Source organism: Protomyctophum bolini (genome assembly GCF_963924005.1).
Source record: "Protomyctophum bolini genome assembly, chromosome: 14".
Lineage (NCBI taxonomy): Eukaryota > Metazoa > Chordata > Actinopteri > Myctophiformes > Myctophidae > Protomyctophum > Protomyctophum bolini.
In genome coordinates, this window is record NC_137875.1 from 33411830 (window position 1) to 33431725 (window position 19896).

At 41.9% G+C, this 19896-nt stretch overlaps 1 protein-coding gene across 4 annotated transcripts in view; it reads right to left on the reverse strand.

Moving 5' to 3' along the window:
- The window catches only part of LOC308328519 (C-terminal-binding protein 2-like), a 242381-nt gene that overhangs the window by 206787 nt on the left and 15698 nt on the right, over positions 1–19896 (reverse strand). For 3 of the 4 annotated variants that reach the window (XM_080782395.1, XM_080782394.1, XM_080782401.1), the window contains exon 3: positions 16144–16217. The exons of the other annotated variant lie outside the window; for it this stretch is intronic. In XM_080782395.1, the coding sequence (XP_080638521.1) occupies positions 16144–16217 (74 nt within the window). The remainder of the gene's footprint in view (positions 1–16143; positions 16218–19896) is intronic. 4 annotated transcript variants of the gene reach the window in all.

The window sequence follows — 19896 nt, forward strand, 5'->3', positions numbered from 1 at the left end:
CTGTCACTGACAATCGTTACTCACAATATTGTGCCCAGGTCCCGTGACATCACTATGACATCATCAGGGATGATATTAAAATCCCCATACATGGGGAAAGCCCCCATATATTGTGCCCAGGTCTCGTGACATCACTATGACATCATCATCCCCATATATTGTGCCTAGGTCTCATGACATCACTATAACATCATTCATCAGGGATATTAAGCCCATATACAGGAATGTGATCCTTCCCGTGATCATCCTTCCTCTTCGATGTCTCCCTTTTGACTGATGCCCGTTCATTTAAACTCTAGACCGGGCCTGCCCCAAATTTGTGCAACCGTGCCTGGCAGCCGGCGAAAACTCAACAGGCCTGGCCCTATACCTGGGCCCTCATCAAACCCTGTACACTCAAGACACTGCACCCGCTGCCACCCTTAGATCCATATGGAGCTGACCTGTTCTGACATTCCATATGTTGATCTGAACTCATCACACGCTGTACACTCAAGACACACTCCAAATATGGCCAGTGCATGCAACCTTTAGGGCGAGGTCGCTTCTCGCCCACAGGCGTCTTACTGGTACATTTTAGCTAATTTGAGCCACTGTGGACGCCATCTTAAAAACTATGGTTCTGGTTGTTCGTTTTTCCTAAAAATGTTACTTAGCACACCCAATAGTAACAGAATCCATTGTAAAATCTCTTTTATCAATTATTTTGGTTTTCAACCATACCTATACGTATCTAATATGCAAGGGCTCAGCCGCGTCAGAAGTCTGACAATAAAGTCTCCACTACTAATCTGCTCCCTCTGAGATTTGCTCCAACTCTGACTTCTTTTATTAAATCCAGTCTAAAAAACTTTTATCTCCAGTGCCTTCTCGAATTGTCAGCCCTTGTCTGTTGTTAACTTCTGGATGCATAATGGCACAGTTTATGGTGTGTATTCGTTTGGTTCTGACAGAAGATTGTGTTGTAGGCATAAGGGACACCCAAAATAATAAACATGATTTTATGTATAGGTTAGTTCCTTCTGGGTAAGGCAGTGTTCCTCAAACAATAAGCCTGGACCCATTATGGGGTTGCGGAACAGTTTTAATGGGTTGCAAATAAATAAATACGCCGCCCCCCAATTATTTTTGACACACAAAACTCCTTGCTTTGCTCTACTCCTGCAGTCTCACCAAATAATAAGTAATGATAACAGTTTAAAAAAAAGAAAAGAGAAAAGAAGAGAAAACTAGGAAAGAACCCACATTCTTCATTCATAAGCATATCAATAGTCTGCACTTCTTAAACAATTCTGCGTGCGTGCGTGCGTGTGAAGTGTCGAATAGTTCTGCCAAAGTTTATTATGCACACAGGTGGGATTGTGTGTGTGTTTTTGGAAACCATATAACTACAGTGCCAGAGGAGATTGTAGAGAAACTGAGCTGAGCTGATGTAACTGGGAATATGTGATAACACCAACCTGAGTCCATCATAAAAAGTGTTGTAATAAAAGCGTTAGCTCTGCAACATCAGCAATAATCCCCATAATCTGTGTGCTACTACCACCTGGATAAGTATACACTATAGTATGGACTATGGAGAATGCCATCACTGTCCTTATGTACAGTACATCAGATAGGCACCACTGAGAGTTTGAAGGGAGGGCCAAGCTATGCTGCCTCAGACAAAGCAGTCTTTATTTCTCATGACCCTACAAAAAAGGCTGATTCTTTGTGCAAAGCTGAGGAATGTAGGAGGTTTCAAATGGAAGACCAACAGACTGGTATTGACTTTAAGGGGAAATTCGAATTAAACTGTAATATTGATGGCGAAGGCAACTGGGGAGTTGCGTGTGTTCTCGTGAAACATGATTTTGATACAATTGTCTTACGTACAGTAGGGTTAGGCAACATACAATATAACATTTCTGTCCATACTGTATGTTGGGGATGATTACAGTACAGTTACACACTATAACATTTTAACTATGAGGTACAGTCAGGGCTTAATTAATGCCAAAGCTGACCAGAGCTCAGCTCCGGGACCTGCCTCCTGCACTCTGTTACCTCGAGAAAGTGGTCTGTGACCTCAAATTGCACCTTGCACATACTGTATAATAATTAAAAAAATTAATTCAACTTTTGTGTTTTCCTTATTTTACTAATACAAAAATTGTGTTTTTCTTATTTTATGAATACAACTTTTGAGTTTTCCTCTAGTTACCTGTAATGTAAAAAAGTACCATGGACGGTGCCAATTGTTGCGAGGGTGCACTGTGTGCGAGGTTGATAGAGGCAGACACATCACGGTTTGGTTTCCCCCGCTTGCTTTTCTGTCAGTCTTTTGAATACAATTCCATTTAGTTTTAGTCATATTAGTCATCTGAAATATTTTAGTTAGTCTAGTCTAGTCAGTCTAGTTTAGTTTTAGTTGACTACATATAAGATTTTAGTCGACTAAATCTACAGTTGATTTAGTCGACAAAAATGGATTTTGGTGGAACTTGATGGCGTCGTCGTAATGGCATGCACTTTGTTGCATGCTGAAAGTAGCCGATCTACAAACTCACAGCGCGTCGCAGCGTGATGCTTTGTGAGCTTGTTTGCTGATCTGCTACAGTATTTTCAGCATTGGCTTTTAGTTCTACTGGACCTCTTCTCCAGTAGTCCCTCTCTAACATTATAGTCTAGTTTTGTGGGGTTGCCATGGCAATCAATTGGCTGAGGCAAAGGCTGGAAATTGCAACAATATATGGAATGTCAGAAAGGGGAAATGCACGATTCCATAGTTAATTGCGACCTTTGGTCGCAATAAAATAGAGTATATATTTAGCGTTTTGCTACTGCTACATTCTAATGTGTGCTGCTCTGATCAATGAATGCATTATTGGATGTGGAAACAAAAATAGCCCTCATGTTGTTATTTGACCTTTCTGGGGTGAATAAATTATATTTTATGGAGAGAAACATAATATGTTCATGGGCTCCGGCACCTAATAATTTACAAATTAAGCACTGTGTCAGTGGCATTACCGATAGTTTATCCTTTTCATTAGTTTATGCAGCCTGTAAGAACAAGAAAAGACAACATCATGATATTACGAAAACTCCCCAAAGTTTGCTAGTCTCATAGCACGATATTGATGTTATATTGATATATCACCCATATTTAGTCTTACAGCATATATGGTTGAACAAGGAACTGTAATATAATGACAAATTGTACAGCAACGGTTGTATTGTGTCAAAGATGGATGCATGAAAGGGCATTACAATGTACAGTTCACAAATGCATTTGATCTTCCCGAGGAAGCTGGGGGGGGATTTATGTCTCAAGAGGTAATTTACCCACCCGCACCCCATTCCCCAGGATACACTACATTTCTCTTGTGCAAGACTTTCTGAAGTAGATCAATGACGGCCCAGATAAATATGAACATTATGCATCATTACCGTCTATACAGACCCAGTAAAAAAAAGCCCACCATAATGTAGCACGTGGCCTTCTACTCAACTAAGCCAAGCCGATAGCTCTTTCCAGTTTCCACTGGTGACATATCTATCACACAGATTTATTTTAAATAGGAGGGGCTTCTGTTTTCGTCAGTACAATAAGGGTGAGGCTGCATTACCTACTGTACTGTACTCTGTATTGTAGGCGTTCTCCTTTGGAAGCACTTACTACTCTCTGCAATGTGCTCAACGCAACCAAGAACTGCTGATACTCGCAGGACCCTAACTGTTCCACGCTCGAGCACCCTTGACAGGTGACCCATATATGTAAGGTTAAAAGCAGTGAGAATTGGTCTGTGTCCCACCTAATGTTCCCTCGTGTAAATTAGAAATGCACACAAGCAGAAAAAACTAAGCGAATGTGACAACTTCCTCCTTGCTATCCTCTAAAAATAGGAGTGTTGCAGCCATTAAACAAGGGTGATGGTCCCAGGTAGTCAAATCACTAGAGAGGGACAAATGAGCATCAACCACCTTGAAGAGTTTGGCTTACATGCTGACATGATCTATCGCTGTGTCTTCAGGGGACAACTACATTTTTACTGATTAATCAAATACATTCATCTGTATACATTCGAATGTATTTGGCTGCAGGGGTTTTCGCTACATTCACAAATGTTCTCAGAGACTTGAGAAAAGTTGTACCTTCAATTACACATCATCAATCTGCTTTTAATCATGCTTTTAGAAATCAATCAAGAAAAAAAATATAGCTTGGACATGGCGTAATTCTACATAAAGTCACAAAGGCAAAGGTCTATGAATTGTAAGTTCCAGGGTCCAAAATGTCATCTAAGTATGATGAGAGAGAGAAATAGATTTTAAGCATGCTTGGCTACAATACTTGGCATCGATCACAACGGTAAAAAAAAAGCACTACTGTAATATTTTCCTCCAGCAACACCTAAGTCGTGTCGTCGTCCACCATCCCTCCCTCCCTCGTCCTTCAAGACCGAGCGATTTCCCCCCCAAGGACACTGCATTATTCTGAAAGTCTCCAACCCACACCTCGCTATCTGCTAATTAACGATGGCGCAAGGCAACATGCAATCAACTTATACAGTATGTCTGTATAATAAACTCGGCAATAAGTGAAACTTTGATGCAATAGGGGGTGAAAAAACTAAGAAATGGTATGAATTCAGATCAGTTATATAGGCCTAAAATACAGTGCTGCTTGGGGGACTTGTCATACTGTAGAACTCCCTTCAGGTTACAGGCTGAATGCGCCAAGCACACGAGCACACATACTGTACGCACGCACACGCACGCTTTGACTACCAATGTATGTTTTCAAAAGCCAACACAGCCACAATGCCAGCAGGTAAGTACAGTGTTCATCCACTGCACTGCAAGTAAGTGGAAGGTTTGTCTTTACAAGCCATAGTAAAATCCCCCTGCGTCCTAGCTGCCTCTGCACACAGCCCCATAATCGCTTTTAATGAAAAACAACATAATTCAGTATAAATTGAACGTCATTTTGTCAGTAACTGAACGTGTATCTATGGGATTCGCTCGCTGTAGAATAAAATGGCAGTGACAGACAAACCAACAAATTAAAATAAAAAAGAAATGCCTGCCTTGAAGATGATTTGTGTTGAACCTGAAAGCAACTGCAGTTAATTGACTGCTAAAATAATGTGTTTGAACAGAGAGCCTTGGCATCAAAAGTCGGGGGCTTCAGAGCCTTGGCACCAGAGGACTGAGTGTGCACATGTGTGTTGGCACCAAGTAGGAGCTGCAGGTCTTCCAACATGCCCCGCATGGTGCTTTTAACAAGGTCTCAGGTTGCATCCTGAGGAAAAACAGTTATGTGAATATTTACCAATATGCAGTGGTGGAAAGGAACTAAGTACATTTACTTAAGTACTGTACTCAAGTACAATTTTGAGGTCAAAAAAGAGAAAAACCTTCCAAGGAAGGGACTGCACACTCCAGGGAACAGAGACGGACAACTTACTGCATCAAACTTATTTATTAGCACTAGTGCTAATAAATTGTTAATGGCATTTAATGTTTGGGTTAGTGACAAAACAAACATTAAACTCTGTCCATTGTCAATGGCGATTTTAATGTTTGTCTATAGGAAAGACAAACATTAAACCTCTATATAGGAGGGGCCAGCACCCCTCAAAAACAAGGCTGACACGTCCAAGCGAGCAAACAGCTGAGCAAGTGTCAGCACCGAGCGGTGCAAAGCCCGCTTCTGCAGACTCAGCACCGTCTGATTTGCATACAGATGGTGGGAATTAATTGTTTATGATCCATTGTCATCAACATGGTATGGTACTTTGTTTTTCATCGTACATGAAAGGGCATCCTCTGCATCAGCATCAGATGTGAAAGGTACCCGACCATGCGTCAGAATATGACGGGTTGGGAGTGAGGCTGCATCGCAGAGACTCATAACACAAGCTTACAAACTAGGGGTGCAAATGTGCACAGGAAAATGTATGAAAACTAGAATTTAACCACCCTTTGGACAGTGAAATTCTAGTTACGTTGCGGCGGAAATGGAAAGAAGGAAATTGCGGGATTCGACAGCCTACACATCGTAGACACACGCAAACCCCGGGTAAATAGTAGCCTCTAAAAATTATGCTGGGTATTTTTTCAAATAATATTTGGGCGCAGCATTCTATAGAAGGCTATATTGTGTGCGTTGTCGCTACCCCCTGGTGATCGCTGATCGGGTAGGCTAATAATACAGCAACTGGCCTAATCAGCATATGATTGGCTACTTCGTATGTCTGTAAACCTCTTACTTCCAGTCGCTTTGTAGCAAACAGTAGCTATAATAATAATATAATAGAGTAGGTTTGTTTTGGAAAACAGCAAAAAGCTAAATGGATACAGCCTATGCCCTACGGTCTTTTTTAAAGGCAAAGATACAGTAATTCAGAAGAAGCTGTGAGTCGGCTGTCCGCAGCACCAGTGACCGTGCAGTCACTGGTGCAACACTGACATGGTCAGTGGAGAGGCTGCCGTCTGTCCCTCTGTGAAGAGCCATGAGCCGGGAGGGGCAGCATCACTGACACGGTCAGGGGAGAGGCTGCTGTCTGTATGCCGTCAGCCCGTCTGTGAAGAGCCATTTCGTGAGCAATGGTGTATGAGATTGGTAATAAATTGGTCAAATCATGATAAGCATTTTTAGACCATCTGGGGGAAATAAATAAATCTGCGGCGCAAAAAAAATGTATGTGTGCATGGTCGAATTGTGTGTTAGCCGAGTGAGTGTGTGTGTGTGTGTAGCTGTGTGTAGCCATGTGTGTGTGTGTGTGTGTGTGTGTGTGTGTGTGTGTGTGTGTGTGTGTGTTATAAATTATAGCGCCCAGTCGATTTATAGCAACGGAGCACTTTCACCGACGGACCGGAAAGAATAAATCGGGAGGTAAGAATAAATCTATCGCGACTAGCGACTGGACAGCGGAGGGCTGTCTAACACAGGATCTTTTTCAAATAATTAGACGGGATGATTTAGATTGACGATCTCACTGTTGCGCATCATTGAGGATTGCGCAACAGGCGCTCCCAGGCTGTGGAGCGATGCGATCCATAATCCTATCAATAAACTTCGTCTTTTGGATAAAACTTGGTCTTGGGCGTCAGGCGTTACTAATGGATAGGACGGTGAACTTCGTCCGGTGCGCTCAGGATGTTAACCACTTTGACATGTTTGACAGTGATGTCAAACATACGGCCCGCGGGCCGGTTAATCCGTCCCCAGGTTGTAGAGTACAAATGTCTGAGTCTGTCAAAAGTCTCTAGCACATTCCTGTCAAGAGTTATGATTTCTTTAAGAAATATTAACCAAAATGCTCAAACCTTGTTCTGAGCTCCCCTCCCCAACTAGTCTGATTGCAGCTCAGCTGTGACGCTCAATTGAATGGAATGTTGCTTCTGCGTGTCTAACCGAAAGAGTAGGCTACTATACAGTACTTCTCCAGTACAAGGGTCTATAACCGAGGGACCATTCAGATCACAGCTGACAAAAAATAAATCATATATCCCACCAATGCAGATTACACATACTGTATTAGTTAATGATGTTATGAAAATAACGTCTCAGAAACTGCATGGTCCCTGATATTCAGGAAGCAGCAAGTGAAAAAGCAGGCCTGCATAAAACCAACGGTTGTGTAGCCATTTACAAAATTTCAGCTGAGACGGTATTTTAATTTTAAATACTCTACTTTTAAATGGTTTATTGGCGCTCCGTAGATAAAAATAGCATCTCTCATAGCAAATGTCTTCTAGGCTACAAGTATAATACCAATAATGAAAGTCAATAATGTAAGTAGCTATTCTAATAAATAAATATAATTTGTGTGATATACTGTAGTGTAGCTGTAGCAGTTACTGGGACAACAGGAAGAAAAACAAAGTTACAGCTGTGTACGTAACATGCGTGAGCATGCTTGCAGTCCGCGACTGGTTGCACTGCTCTGGCCCTCATGAAGTCACATTTTGTCCAATGCGGCCCCCACCCCAAAATGAGTTGGACATCCCTGCTCTATATACTTCATTGAACAGGGTCCCCCAGGGGTCTGTAATTGGTCATTGGGCCTCTCCTTTTTTCCAAATTTCTTCACTGAAAATATGTCTCAAAAACATGTTGCAATGTAGCTTCTTATAGATTGGCAATTTTCACCAAATGTTTGCTAGGGGTCATGTGGTTAAAGTCTATTCCATTACGCAGTCATCCATTGTTTCCTGATATTGTTGTTGTTATTGTTGTTGTTATCTGATAATGCACTGTTCTCTGACAACCTGTCTACCGTCTAAGAAGCCATCCTTTGCGGATACAGTTTGTGCTGACTTCTGACAGAGAAGTTCAGCCAGACAATCAGTGCAACGTACGTATACAGAGCATGCAGCAGCGGATCTCGGAACATCAAAGGCAGATGCACAGAGCTTGTTAATGGCCGAGAGTGAAATCAAAAGAATCACTGGTCCTTAATAACTAATCCTACAGTTTCTTGAAAAACTTGAAAAATCTTGAAAAACTCTTGCCAAAACAACTCTGATTTCCCTTGCTAATTCTGAGTGTCAGCGCTGTGAGGGTTGTAGAATCATTAGTTTCCTGCTCTGCGGAATCTGCAGAATTATTTTCTCTTTTCGGTTGGAGTTTTCCTATCCAACCAGAACTCTTTCCATTTAGTGTAGACTGCAGTTAATATTGTAGGAGCAGGAGTTTGACACTACGACTCTCAAAAGCAAATGTCCAGTGAGCTGAATGGTGACTTCAACTCACTCAAGCCATGCTCATTTGAGAAATTACTTCTACTGGCAGACAACAGAGCACCGAAGTCTGACGTCAATATCGCTAAATCCAGGGGTTTGTGTATTTATTTATTTGTATTATAAATTATAATCCCCATAAAAAGACCGCTTGAAAAAAACATCCCAGCGGTTTCACTCATATGGATATGAAGAATCAACTGCCGAATTAGTACAATTTTCGCTAGAAACAGACTGTATCAAATATGAGTGACTGACACGATACAGAGACACCTCCCCGACAATATCGCATTGACAGTTTGTTTATACTCAGGGGGGAGCGGAGCATGTATTCGTGTATTCATGCATTTGTTTTATCGACAGACAGACAGACAGATAGGGAAAGCTGGTCCCAGAGATTGGATCATGGTGAGATCACAACAGAAGGATCATGGCAATGATGGAAAAACTTTTCAACATTTGACAACGTGACCGTATTATTTTGTGATGCGTTGTGAGCATATATAATCGGCTTAAAGAAAATCTTTTTTTCTTTTTAATCGTTTTCAGTTTTCACCTAGAATGACATGCCCATAATAGGAACACCAGGGTTGAAATGGTTTAACCCATTCTGACCTGAGATCAGATTCATACCAGGTTTCCACTGGACACACACTGGTCTGATGGACCCATTCTGACCTGAGATCAGATTCTAAAAATGTCAGATCGTTCTTCGATTTTTCAAAAATAGCAGACCTACAAGCTCGTATCGCGCCACTCGGTGGCGCGATATGAGCTTGTAGATCTGCTATTTTTCAATAGCTAAAGCATAACATGATGCTAACACCAAAATGGGTGCCCGGTCAGAATGGGTTAAGACAGGGAGGTACTGTAGGACAAACAGTGGAACACCAGGGTAGAAATGGTTTAAGACAGGGAGGTACTGTAGGACAAACAGTGGAAAGGTTGCTGGTGAAGTCTGCTGCTACAGTATACCTGCCACACCAGAAGAATATCCATGGTACCCAGACCTTGCCTCTAACCCCTCAGGCAGGTTCATTAGGTCACCACAGGGCTTATTTAGTCTGCCAGGAGGAAACCCATCATTACTGACTGTTTACACTGAGGCTGTTGGAAGGCTCTTTAAGCAGCTCCCATTAGGCATTAGAGTTGACAGGCGAACAAGCCGGCAGCCAATTCTCCTCCACACAGACAGCGAGTGGTGCTCAGTGACATCGAGACATCAACGCAACGCAGTGCAACTTGCGTTCTTGACAGATCAAATTAAGCGAAGGAAACCTGGGTTCTCTCTTTGTTTGGACCGGGCCCATCCTCAATAAGCGTGTCAACTAATTATGTCCATCTTCTGTGGTGCCACAGCGAGAGATTATGGCCTTGTCAGTCCTCTATATCTAGCCAACTAAAATTGGATGCATCTTTCTCTTTCCCAGAGAAAGGCCCGGCTAGTAGGAAGTTGCTATGGGAATGTTTATCACAAACATAATGATGTTATTTGGTTGTGGCCGTGAGCTCTGTGGATGACTCTTTCCTCCAATAGAAGAATGAGAGGAAATGTCGTGGCTGTTAAACTACTCTGCCAAGTCTAATGAACAGGGAGACGCAGAGTAGTGTCTTGATGAAAAGGAATTACTTTTTGGTTCTTACTTTTACTGAATAGGAATGAAAAACATTAGTTATTTTCACTCTAGCACTGTTACCACAGCATGTTGTGAATCATTCTGAAGGCCAGAGATATTCAACTAGAATAAAGGCTGACCTCAAAATTGATGAAGAGCCATACTTGAATAACCTACGCCGTTATTCAAATGGAAATCTTCCACAAATTGTAACACTTTTAAATGGTGTAATCTTTTATGGTTTAGTAGTGTATATGAGTATGATATGATATGATATGAGTGTACATGACTAAGTTCAAATGGATAGGCCTACTTACTTTTTTATAAAATAACATCAATCGTAATTGGATATAAAATGACACTCCTTAAACTTCTTGGTGATTATATAGAGTGTACAAGGGTGTACACGAAAGCAGTAGCCTAATACTCCTGAGTTATACTTGGTTGCACCTGGGTCTACAGTACAAGCAGATCGGCTATTTAAAAAAACGTCAAGGCAATGGTAGCACGAGCTGCAGAACCTCTGTTTCCCAGCCCACATCCCTATGATATGGCTCATCTAGTTTTTTTGTGTGTGTGTGTGTGTGTGTGGCCCTTACTTAAAATGTGCATTGTCATGCTGCTCATGCTCATGTTTAAACAGTGGTTCCCAAACTTTTTCACGTCAAGGACCCCCAAATTGGCACTAATTAGCCCTCAGACCACCATTTGAAAGATATGCCAGGGACCTCCACAAGAGACTTTACGGCTCTAGCAGTGATTCTCAACCCGTTTCATTTTAAGGACCCTCAGTTTGACAAGCATATTAGTCTACAGACCCACATTTAATGGCATTTCTATCTCTGGGATCCTTATTTATATTGTAAAATCAATGATAATTTAACTCTGATAGTGTACAAATGGAACCAAATGGACTCTTACGGGTCCATTTTCCATTTTCCAAACTATCATTTAGCTGGGGACCCCCTGGAACTCCCTCGAGGACCCATGGAAAAGTAAAGTATGTATTGTGGACATGGTTTCTAACATGCCTATACAGTCCGAAATGCCTGTGGGACTCTTGACGCTGAGAAATGTAATTGAAGGCAGTGCAAAGCACCACACAGCTTTTGAGCAGATGACAGCTAATAAACTATTCGCCGACTGGGTTGGAACTCTCAAGTAGCTCATTGACAGTTGACACCCGCTGAAATTGTCGTGTGGAAGTTATCAAAGCTGTTAACATTGATTAACTCATTAACACTCACAGAAAACGCAGAATCTGATGCAAAAACAGGTGTTGAGGAAAAGCATTACTGTCAAACATGTGCAAGACTACAGCTTTATTGTGACGGATGCTCTGTTGAAACTCTTACAAACAACTAATGTTTCACATATTGCAAATTATTATTATTTCCGTGTGTGAATAATTTTCACATTCTGTGAAAAGAGATCCACAGGGAATTCAGATTATTCATTATTAGACCCATGCAGTCTTCTTTGTTTGACACGTGATTAAATTGGTTACATTACAGAATGTTGTGTCTTAGAGACAAGCAAGACATGTTATTGGTGCTGCAGTGCTGTCTGTCTACAATGTATGTGATATAGTTTATGCTGTTACACTCACTGCTCTGCTACTGTATATGCACAGGTGCAGTTTGATATTGTTTGGCTACTGGACGCATATGGCCTGGTAATTGGTCAGTCCAAAAGAATAAATCATATTGAAAGTCTAGAAGGACATTAATGCATTGTGCATATTTATATGTACATTCCATTACTTGGCCATATTGAGTTGTCATATGGATTGCCTATATATTGGCATACTGTTTGGAATGCATGCGCCACCTGTCTGTCTGTCTGTCTGTCTGTCTGTCTGTCTGTCTGTCTGTCTGTCTGTCTGTCTGTCTGTCTGTCTGTCTGTCTGTCTGTCTGTCTGTCTGTCTGTCTGTCTGTCTGTCTGTCTGTGCCCATGTTCGACTTTGAGCATTTATTATACTAGTCCACTCCTTACCCGTTCTGAATATATGAACAGCAAATGATGTTGGCCAGTAGAGAGTACTCTCTACTGCCCCATCTGGTGGAGTCAGGTTAATATAAGGAAGTGTAGGCTACAGACAGAATGACTGACTGACTGACAGACATGTTTCGGTGCATTATTAGATAGATTGTAAGATAAAGTCAAATGTTCTCACGACCAAGATCCAAATTGGAGCCATGCTGTTCCCACGTGGACCCCGAGAGCCACGTGATTTGATTTCTTTTTAACAATATGGAACAAAGAATACATTCTTATTTACAGCTGTGGCCTCATTCCTTACTCATAGAATGGCTGAGGGTAGGTCATTCTAGACTCTTGCTTTATTATTTTAGCTTTTAAAATGGATCCCGTTCAATCAAATCAACTGCACTGCAGATAAATTGTCTTGTAAACCACATGCTAACAGAATGTTTAGTGTAGAGATGTGTAAAATCCATAATCAGATTAGATTTTAGTTCACCGAAACTAATATTCTTACAAGCAGCACACCCCCCCCCCTTGTTCCCTTGGACAGTGCTATTGAAGTCTTTAATCAAGGCTAATGTGGAAATGTCCCATGTGTCTGTCATTAATCATCTGAGGCTATAGTGCACGGTGCACCACAGATCACTGCTATACGTCAAAGCAGCCACTGCTTTCATAAGTCTACACGTACCGTATGTCCAGCTGTTTACACAATACATGTCAAGCAATAAATATTGTATATCACAATACCACCCGTTTCATCGCCACCCGTTTTGCTCTATATAAAACAATCTTTCTTAGCAGGCCATTAGGGGGACATTTTCCATTGTTCATGTTCTCCCATTTTGCCCAGCTGCCGAGTGACATTTGGAAAATATAGGTAATATGTACTCGTGAAATGAAATGGGGAAATAAATGTAGCACACGGTTGCAAGAAGCGTCATTCTAGTACTATTGAGTCCCTTGTGAATTCAATACTCACAATCACATTAAGAAATATGAAGGTACGGACCGGTATGAATAGGTTTGCTAGACCACGACAGCTTATCAAGGATTGGAAATGTACTGTGTAAATATCAGTTCCCTTAGTGTTGCATCAATGAAGGCCAAACCAAATTAAAAGGACACATGTGTAAAGCCTTGCGCAAAGATTTCAGGCATACAGTAAACCTCTCCACCTCCTCTTATCAACATCTGAGCAGACTTGTGTGGTTGTCGTTTATTTTTTAGGCAGCTACAAACAAACAATTTTGAACAATGGCACAGTGGGTTCTGAGAGAGTTAAACAGAGGTAATTGACTTGACTCCGACGGCAGCATAAATAAAAACAGCACTGCTGCTGGCACGCATTTTGCACACGCCAAAACGTTAAACACAGATTTGGGAATAAACGAGACTTTTTGGGCTCCAGGAAAGAGGCCTTAGTCTTAGTCTACTGTGCAGGTACAGAGCCGACTGTGTGCCAGGACGAAAAGGAACAGGTAGGACGACAGAAGTCCAACTCCAAACGAGCCCTGTATTTTGGTACACATATTTCCATAGAGGAGCCTAGCTGGACTCTAGCTGGACTTTTTTGCGAGTCACATAAATTGCAAGCTTTGGAGAAACCAAAATTGGTTAAGTGTGTAATGCTGCAACACACACACACATACACGCTGCTTTTACAGTTGCTCTGTACTTGACTGTTGAATTGATTTGGGCCCAAGCCAGGGGGTTGCTAACGAACCGTTTATTAATTGGTTCTGGTAGTCTGTTGATATTGGGCAGGCTCTAGATCATTTATTGGCTCTGGACCAGCTGCTCTTTGGAGCGGCGCCAAATGAGGAATGAGCTCAGCAGATTCAAATGGAAATAAACAAATAAATACGTAAAGAGGATGACCACTTACAGTAAACCTGCCATAACTCAACACAAAGAGGAGCCACTTAGTGCACTCTTAAGGTCTTTGGTTCTCCTCACGCCAACACTTGGAGCCAATGAGAGAATGACTCATGCGGAGTGCACACGGTCTGTAAATTGCACACTAACTCCCCATACCATTCTACCTTTCCCCCTTTAATGCTACACCTTTTAAAAGGTCAAATTAAATTGTTCTATAAATAAGTCATATTAGACTTTAACACCCCAAGATTTATGAAACACATTTCAGATGGAAATAGTGAGGTCCAAGAGTGAATGCAGTTCACTTATACATGTGTCCGACGGTCCGACCAAGGTCTATCATAACTTTGGAAGTCTCTCTGTCTCTGTCTCTGTCTCTGTCTCCTCTCTCCTCTCTCCTCTCTCCCCCCCCTGCCTGTCACAGTGACAAAAACAAAACAAACAGGGTTCAAGGACCACCTGTTCTGAGCCGGCTGAACCCGGTGAGGCAATATCAAGAGGACACATCTGGTCTGACGAGAGGGGAGCGGGCCGGATGGGAATGGCAGCTTGCTACCGTGGCCCTGGGCTGGTGACAGATGACTCACATCTGATGCTAGGGCCAGTAAGGCCGTGGAGAAGGGTAAGAGGGAGAAGGACATGGTTATGGTTGGTAACGATGGCGGTTTTGTTGGGAATGAGTTAATTACTTTAGTTTTAAGTCTGACATCTGGAGTTTATTACACAGCAAGTGTTTATGAGTGTTTATTGAACTCTAACATTGTAAAAGCGTCCCTTTTTGCACTTCCAGAGTTAAATCAATACTCTGTAGGAGTTGTAGTGAAATGTTATATATTGTAGTGTCTCAGGCTTGAGAGATAGTACTGTAAGACAGTGTGAAATGAAATGGGATGCAGGAGTGGCGTTTTTTTTTTACAACCTATAAAGTGCAGCGGGACTCCAAAGAAATGCACTTTTATAGGATTTTATTTTATTTTTTCAGAATAGACAGTGGGTGGTTAAGAGAGAACATGGATGTGTGGAATCATAAATGGGACAGTGGAGGATAAGGCCTGAGTCATACTTGGTTGTGCAATGTGCATTATATCACATCTAAAATTGGACAAAACGTCCCACTGCACATGTTGTGAGCTTTTAGATCGGCTATTTTTGGCACGCAACACCACTGTCCAACAGTGAGTATCAATTAGGATAAAGGGAACTTGAGCACAATGATGGAATACCACTCTGACAGCGAAGACATCAAGTCATGCAAGAAGCTAGACAACTATATCACCGTTGAGGTACTGCAATAAAAATTGAGCTACAGTCTAGCCTGAGAACCTCTGAGGTATAATCTGGATTCTGGATAGCTCGATTTGGGGGTTTGTCTGGTTGTGGAGCACATCTGTCAAGCGACTGTCAAGCTTAGTATGCCCAAAGCCAACAAGAGAACAAAATAATTGCATCTTCACTGTCTCCCAGTCCTGGCTTGGTGGAACGTTGGCAGAAGAAAGGCCATAGTCAGCCATGCTATTCTTGTGAGACCGTGGATTGCCCAAAACGTGTAACCTGGCGCTCTCAGGGATGTGTCTCCAGTAGTGCTTTGGCTTATACGGTACATGGAACAATTCGTGTTTGCAAGTGCATGTTTCCATGTGTGTGCGGTGTCCGTGCGCACATAAATCAACGTGAATCTCCACAGGATAACCCCTCCTTTCACACTGTACTACTAGACTAGTGTTATTTTCCACTGCGTGAAATGGAGTTGGATGACAGAACAAGGGGAAGCACGGTGGGAGGAAGGGAGGACAAGCATGTCTTCTGAGCCCACTTTTGCCTCATTGTTTTCATATATTATTATTTCCCCCTTGTCTTGAATATACTATATCATAGCCCAGAGAGAGGGAGAGAGAGAGAGAGAACATAGAGCGGAAATGGACTCACTCGTTTTTCCTGAGCAGCAGGGCCAGCTGTTCACCTTCCACACGGAGAAGCAAGTGCAGTGACGTGGGATACCTCTGAAACAAAGCAAGACGATAGGAGTGGTTAGGGGACGCCCGGACCCGATGGTCACAACCCTATCCTGCCTGGCACAGGGGAGGTTTATTGCCCATAAACTTGCATTAGGGGTCAGATTTAATAGGAAGCTTCACCCTAATCTGACACATCACATCACATCACATCACACACACACACACACACACACACACACACACACACACATTAAATACATCACATCTTGTATTTAGAACAGGACGTGGGAAGGCACAATGGTGTTGGTTGGAACAGGAAGAGAGGTTTCAGGTCCTACAGTTCCCAGATCCAGAATTGATACAGCACGCACTCAAGTTAAATTTCTACTGAGTTTTTTCATTATGCTCTAATGAATGCATGTCATGAAAAGCTTGAAATGTGTTTTGCAATTTGCACCTCATGTGTGGAAGTAAAGATGTGTGTCATCTGTGGAATGCTCTGCCACTCAAGAGTGTTTAAGCAAATCACTCCCTTATTGAAGATGTTTCTTCCTTGCAGTGAGGTCTCCAGGGACAGCAATGTCCGTCAATCTGTCCACGTCCACGTCTTTGTATCTTGAAAATTACTGCCTTGACTGCGGTGTAATTTGCTGTGCACCAAGATATCCCATTATCTTACAGTCACATACTGTAAAGGCCCATTCATACTGCAGTGTCGTTTTCTAACTTTAGATCATACTACAGCACCACACAAACGTATCAGAAGTAACAGATCTACACACTAGAAACGTTATGAGCTTGCAGATCTGCTACTTTTTGCATTTGAATCCTGAAGAATAACAGTTTTGGACAGACGTATATTAAGGTTTCCAGCCAACAGAGACGATACCGTACACGTCGTACATGCGGACCATCCGAGAGGTTTCATTTTTTCAAATGCACTTTCCAGAGAAATGATCAGGCGTTCATGAGGGGATAGAATCTTCGGATATATGTATTACATCATTAAGGCGTTCTGTTCAGCTAACCTACAACATGAACGTGAGTATTTGTCAGATGTCATACTGTTGTGAGTGATTTCCGCTTGGGGGCATATCAAGTTTTATATTTTATATTTGGACGTGAGAACGACACGACAACTGTGCATATTTCAGTGCTGACTGACACTTATTTTCTGCATTTTCAGCAACTCCTGATTTATGGCCTCAAAGGCCCCTGGGAAATGAATTTGTGCGGTGGTGGATTTCACTCACAGCTCGACATGACAGACTGTATCGCAGAAAAACATGTGAACATGCACAGCACACATACAGCGTATATACTAGCGATTATTACATCGATTACTTTTTTGAATATATATATCAAAACAACATATATGACATGCCACATGTATTGTGAGCTTTAGCTTTTTGGTTATTTTATTTAGATTTAGATACACCTTTACACCTTCTGCAACAAACGCTGCAGGCCAAGGTACTATGACCGGGAAAACACCGTGTTTGGGAATTGAGCTAAGAGAATCCCCTTGTAGAATGGACAATGTGCCAGAGGCTTATAGTGTCACCAGAAGGAGGACAAAAACAAAACAAAAAACATCCTCAAAAAGATGCAGGATGCAGTGATGCACATGCTGTGTGAGTCACATCCTGGTGCACGGCATGCCAAAAGACAAAGAGGAAGGCAGACAGAAAGACAAGCTGACAGAGGGAGAGGTACACAGGGAAGACATTCAAGACGACCCCTGTCACACAACAAACGGGTGAATTAGGGGGGGGGGGGGGGGGGGTCGGTCTGTTCAGGTCACTATCATTTTACAGTATGTGTCAGCCTGTCAGGTGTCCTCCGGACTGTACTGTGCCTCCATGTGCGAGTGTGGCAGTGGTACAAACTGCAAAGTGGCCATGTTCATTGACTAATTCTGAGATAGTCTTAGTTTGTCTTATCCTCCTCACACTGTGTGTTGTACAGTGACTTAGTGGCTCTACTGTCAATGAGGATCCCCCAACAGGAGGACATGGCATCTCCATCTAGCCTCGGTCCCAGGCTTACTCCTCCTGCAAAGATGAGTATACCGTACTCACCTTTTTATGTTTTATATTGAGTTAGGTCACGCTCGTATGCAACATACGGTTGCTAGGTGATCGAGTAAGCAGGCAATGAACAGGAAACAAGCCATCCCCGTCCACCTCCAGTTGTTTACATTGTGTCAAAGCTTTTATCTCAGATTCTTTTCCCAGATTCCGATTAAAATCAAAACAAGCAATATTCTAATTGCTAAAGCGTCGCTGATCACGGTTACAAACGTCCTGTATTCGGGTGAATAAAAGAAAAAGATCATGGGAGCTTTAATACCTAATTAATACCTGGCAGGGGATTTAATAAGACTACTAAGACGGTAAAGACGCAAACCTCTTAGTAGAATATTTGACATGTGTGTTCCGTCTGTGTTTGCTTGTATCAGAAAGAATGAGCATCGAGACTTTTGCAGCTGCGTGCATGATCAGAGAAAGTGCACTTGAATAGGGCTTGGGCTGATGGATTTGCCGGTTATGGTTAGGCCAGGCAGCTTGGTGGGGTGCCGCCCCAACCATAAGAGCCACTAGTGCAGTGACAAGATTGCCCTCCCATTTTACCTAAGCCACTTTTTTACTTTTTTAATACTACTCCACAAATTCTACTCCACAAAATCTCACAAGTGCAATTATACTTGACAGCTTTGGTTACTAGTTACGGAACTTTGCAGATTTAGATTGATGAATACAAAATGCATTGATCAGTTATCATTATGAATATGATACATTATAGTTGAAGCTACAGTACCCAGCAGCACAGTAAGTAATTAAAATCAGCCTCAACTTTTAAAGCAGAAACATTAACTTGATGAACACATGAATGCATTACTACTAATTACAATCCAAATGATTGCGAAAATGTACATTCTGCATAATGAGTACTATTATGTTTGGTACAGAATATTTTGATATACAATACTTTTAATCAGGTATAAGTCTGACCGTTCTACATTGCGGTATTTCTACTTTTAACTTAAGTAAAACAATCAGAGTACTTCTTCCACACTGGCGTGCCGTGCGGAGAGTTCATGTGAGGTCATCCGTTCAGTACAGTCTGTGTACTGTAAGTAATGATGACTCAGCAATACTATACGACTGCTTGACGACCTTTTATTGGCACAAGAACCAGTCCAATAAATCTTCTAAATGTGGAGGGATAAGTCTTAGTGCACTCTCTGATAAGACAATCAGTACAGCTGGCCGACAAGGACTTTAATTTGGAAGCGACGTTGCACAGATAGTCGGACTGTAAAAGCAGTGTCTCAGGAAAGAAAAAAAGCGCTAGTATTATCAGCCCTAGGTAGTACTGAATATGAAACTGTCAGAATGTGTTGAACATTGTGTGAATTTACTCTATGTAAATGACTTTGTTTTCATTCGATTTTTTTTTAACAGTAACAAATTATCATGACATACAGTATTAAAGTCTCATTTAAGTTATATTCCCTTGTGCAAGGAAAATAAAGAATCCACAATGGATAAATAAATGAAGAAACCCAGGGCCGGTTAAACCACTTAGTTAGTAAACTAATACTTAGTTGACAGGGAACGGCTCTGTAATCCGCAAATCTTCCCAGTTTCCCACTATGCCAAATCCCGAAAATGCGTCTCAGAATGTGGATGATAGGGTTCATGTGGTTATATATTTAAAG